Genomic DNA, 3,282 nt, shown 5'->3' with positions numbered 1-3,282 from the left:
ACATGGCCACTGAAGACCCCAGGGGCCCACGCCCCCATCTGATGAGCCTGAAGTTCCAGTTCCACCTCCTGACGCCCTGGTCTGCCATGGCAGCTTCCGCAGCCCCTCAGCGCCTGGCACCCACTTGCAGACCTGAATGCCAGGATTCCACCTGCTCTGGGCATGGGGCTAGCAGTGGGGGTGGGGGGCAGGTCAGGACACCTGCCCATCACCTGACCTGGGGATGGACCTCCATGTCCGCTCCTCCCTGAACTGTGGACGTCCCTGGGAGGGGGTGGGAGGCAGCCTGGTGGGCTCCAGAGCCAGACAGTGAGTGACAGGTGGTGACAGGGAGGCCCATGTGGGTACACAGACAGCTGGGGGGCCAGCGGCCGAGACCTAAAACCTGCACCCCTCCCCTACTGAGTCAACCTCCCACGAACCCCACCCCAGACCCTCAAGGCCATGAAATCCAAGTGAACTTACACATCCGTCTCATCCCACAGGATACAGGTCTGGTTGGTGGTGCCCTGGGAGAGAGGAGAGAGGAGTCAGGCGGGGCCCCTGGCGGCCAGGACCAGCCCCCACCCTCGGGTCACCCTGGGAACCCCCTACAGGTGTGCTGCCAGGCATGCTGCCTGTGCGGGTCCTTAACAGACTGCGTTTTGTGAGGAGAGAACTGAGTCCAGGGTGGAGACAGCAGTGGCCCAAGGCCGCCTGGCTTGGCACAAGTCTCCCAGAGCCCAGGTCCAGTGGCCAGGCTGGGCAGCAATGGCTGAAATCCGTCTCTGGTATGAAGTAGGGTGATGGGAAGACCCTTCTTCCGGGGCCTAGTGAGCAGGGGTCACCCGGCACACAGTGGGCCTCTGTAAGCGCCCTGCGCTGCTCTGACGTCCTACGAGCCTTCCTGGGACACAGCCTTGCCAGGCCTGCCACACACTAGCACTGCCAAAATGGGGCTGTGACAGCAGGGAGGGCCAGCGTTCCTGAGGCTGGATCTAGGGTGCGGCCTGCTCTGAGCAGCTGTGAGACTCAGTCCTCACCCAGCCCTATTGTTCCCACTTGATAAGGGAGGGAACCATGGCACAGAGAGGTTGAACAACTCTCCCAAGGTCACACAGCTAGAAAGGACAGGGCTGGGTTCTCCTGTGGCTTCCTACAGCCCTGGCCTGGGCTGGAGGCCTGGTACTGCTCAGTCCTGGTACGGTAACCCAGGCAACGTGTTCCCTGGGGGCCCTGGTTCTCAGCCCATCAGAAAGGCATCTCGGTCCCTACTCCTCTGAGGCCTGACGAAGAGCTCTATAGAGCTCCAAGGAGCAGGGTTGGGACCTGGCTGGGGTCACATAGCAGCTGTGGCCTGAGGCCGGGGCTTCCCGCCGGGGAGTGCTGGGAGGATGCTCCTGTGCTGAAATCCCAGGGCCCCTGTAGGCGAGGCCTGGCGTCAGCCCTGGCGGTGCCAGCAGAGGTGTACTTACACCCCCCGCTTCTCCGTGGCCAGGCATCTGGGGGCCAGGAGTCATGGGACAGGCCCCACTTCTCAGAAGGGGAACAACCAGGCCAATGGTGGCTGGAGGGCAGAGCGGTTGGAGCCCAGGTGGGAAGTCAGACACAGATGGAGTTTCAGCACCTCACCTCCTGTGTGACCCTGGGCAAGTCACCGCACCTCTCTGAGCCTGTTTCCCCACCATAATCAAGGGATAAAAGCAGCTCTTGCAGGTTAGAGCTGTTGTGAGGAGGCCTCAAAGGTTTACTGGCTGAGGAGTGGGACAGAATTCACGTATGTGCGTTTCTGCAGGCATCAGAGTGTGCGTGCGGACGGCACTCACATTATACATGTGGGCAAACTCGATCTCCAAGGGTGTGCGCAGGGAGCGAGGCGGGGGCTTTACAGTCACGGAGATCACCTTGGAATTCAGGACGGTCGTGTTCCTGCAAGAGACAGAGGTACAGGTGTTGGGGGAGCCCTCCCGGCCCAGGCTCCCCCTGAGGGCCCCTGCACCCCTCGCCACCCTCTACCCCCAGCCCATCATCCACACCTCCAGGCCCCCTGGCCTCCCCGTTTACCTCCTGTGGCTGGGGTCCTGCCCACCCCACCTGCCCTGCGCTGCCCACCTCTGCAGGGCCAGGAAGCTGCCCAGGTTCCGGTAGAGCACGGTGCCCACCACAAACACAGATGCTTCGTCGGCCTCTGGAAGAAAGTGCGCTGTCAACCCCAGTCCCCGTCCCCACAGCCAGGGCGGGACTTGGCAGCCTGACCCGGACCCCACTGTTGCTGGCCTCTGCCGCCCATCTTCAAGGTCACGTCCAGGGCCCTGGTGGATGGTGAGGCCCACCCGCGGACACAGTGCTGCAGCCGGGGAGCTGGGGCAACAGCCAAGTGCGAAGAGGGAGACCGGGCCATTCCCTGGGGCATCCTGAGAGCTGTGGGCAGGCAGGACGTGCCTCTCTTCCCAGTAATAGGGTCCTTGACATGTGACTCCCTGTCCCTCCCTGAAGTGAGGTGGCTCATCCTGACCCCTCTGCCTGGGCCTCAGGGTTGATCCACAGGCCCTGGCCCCAGAGAGGGCAAGGAGGGCTTCCTGGAAACGGGGAGCCCCTTGAGAACTGCCCAACTCTGAGGCAGCAGCTAGACTCCAGAGGGGTGGTGACCACCCGACTCTGGGGCCCACGTTCCCCATGAAGGTCCCCCGGCTCCCTGAGCCCCTCACCTGCCAGCCCCGTGGAGAAGACACTCTTGGACACAGTGACCCTGTCCTCCGGCACCTTGGCCCAGTCACCCGTGGCCCGCCAGCCCTTCATGGGGAAGCTGATGTCAGTGGCTCCGCTGGCTGGGAGCTTATGGATGCTGAGGACTGGGAGCAGGGTCAAAGGGGCGAGAGATAGAGAGAAGGGAAAGTCACAGACGTGGTGGGGCCTCAGCTGCAGGAGTTGAGGCGCAGGCCTGGCAGTGCAGGGTGATGCCGCAGGGAGCCCATGGCTCAGAGGCAGGGGTGTGGGGGCCATCTGCCCCAGCCCCAGCCCCCAGGGTACAGACCCCAACTCCCTGCACCCTGGGCCCTGTGCAGGCTCCACACTCCCTGGGTGGGCCTTGTCCCCAGACCTCGGTGAGGTCCAGGAGCAGGGACAGCAAGGAGCACCAGGCAGAGGCTGGGCCAGGTCTGGTCCTGCTGAGTTGGAGCCTTGGTGAGGGGCATGGGGCATGGGGCATGGGGCCTGCCCCTCCCACCCTCCATGGCCCAGAAGGTTGTCAAAGGCAGATTCTGGGGTCTGTCCTGTGGCCATGGAGGGATTCGCAGGGACCAG

At 63.6% G+C, this 3,282-nt stretch overlaps 1 protein-coding gene across 1 annotated transcript in view; it reads right to left on the bottom strand.

The window, feature by feature from the left end:
- Positions 1-461: 461 nt before the first annotated feature.
- The window catches only part of LOC105554472 (brain-specific angiogenesis inhibitor 1), a 25,692-nt gene continuing 22,871 nt past the window's right edge, over positions 462-3,282 (bottom strand). The window contains exons 12-15 of the mRNA XM_012000968.1: positions 2,688-2,831; positions 2,092-2,167; positions 1,806-1,908; positions 462-509 (exon numbers count right to left, since the gene is read on the bottom strand). Coding sequence (XP_011856358.1) covers positions 462-509; positions 1,806-1,908; positions 2,092-2,167; positions 2,688-2,831 — 371 coding nt within the window. The remainder of the gene's footprint in view (positions 510-1,805; positions 1,909-2,091; positions 2,168-2,687; positions 2,832-3,282) is intronic.

The sequence above is a fragment of the Mandrillus leucophaeus genome, unplaced genomic scaffold (genome assembly GCF_000951045.1).
Source record: "Mandrillus leucophaeus isolate KB7577 unplaced genomic scaffold, Mleu.le_1.0 Scaffold644, whole genome shotgun sequence".
Taxonomy (NCBI): Eukaryota; Metazoa; Chordata; class Mammalia; order Primates; family Cercopithecidae; genus Mandrillus; species Mandrillus leucophaeus.
This window is presented reverse-complemented; position numbering and strand designations above follow the sequence as displayed.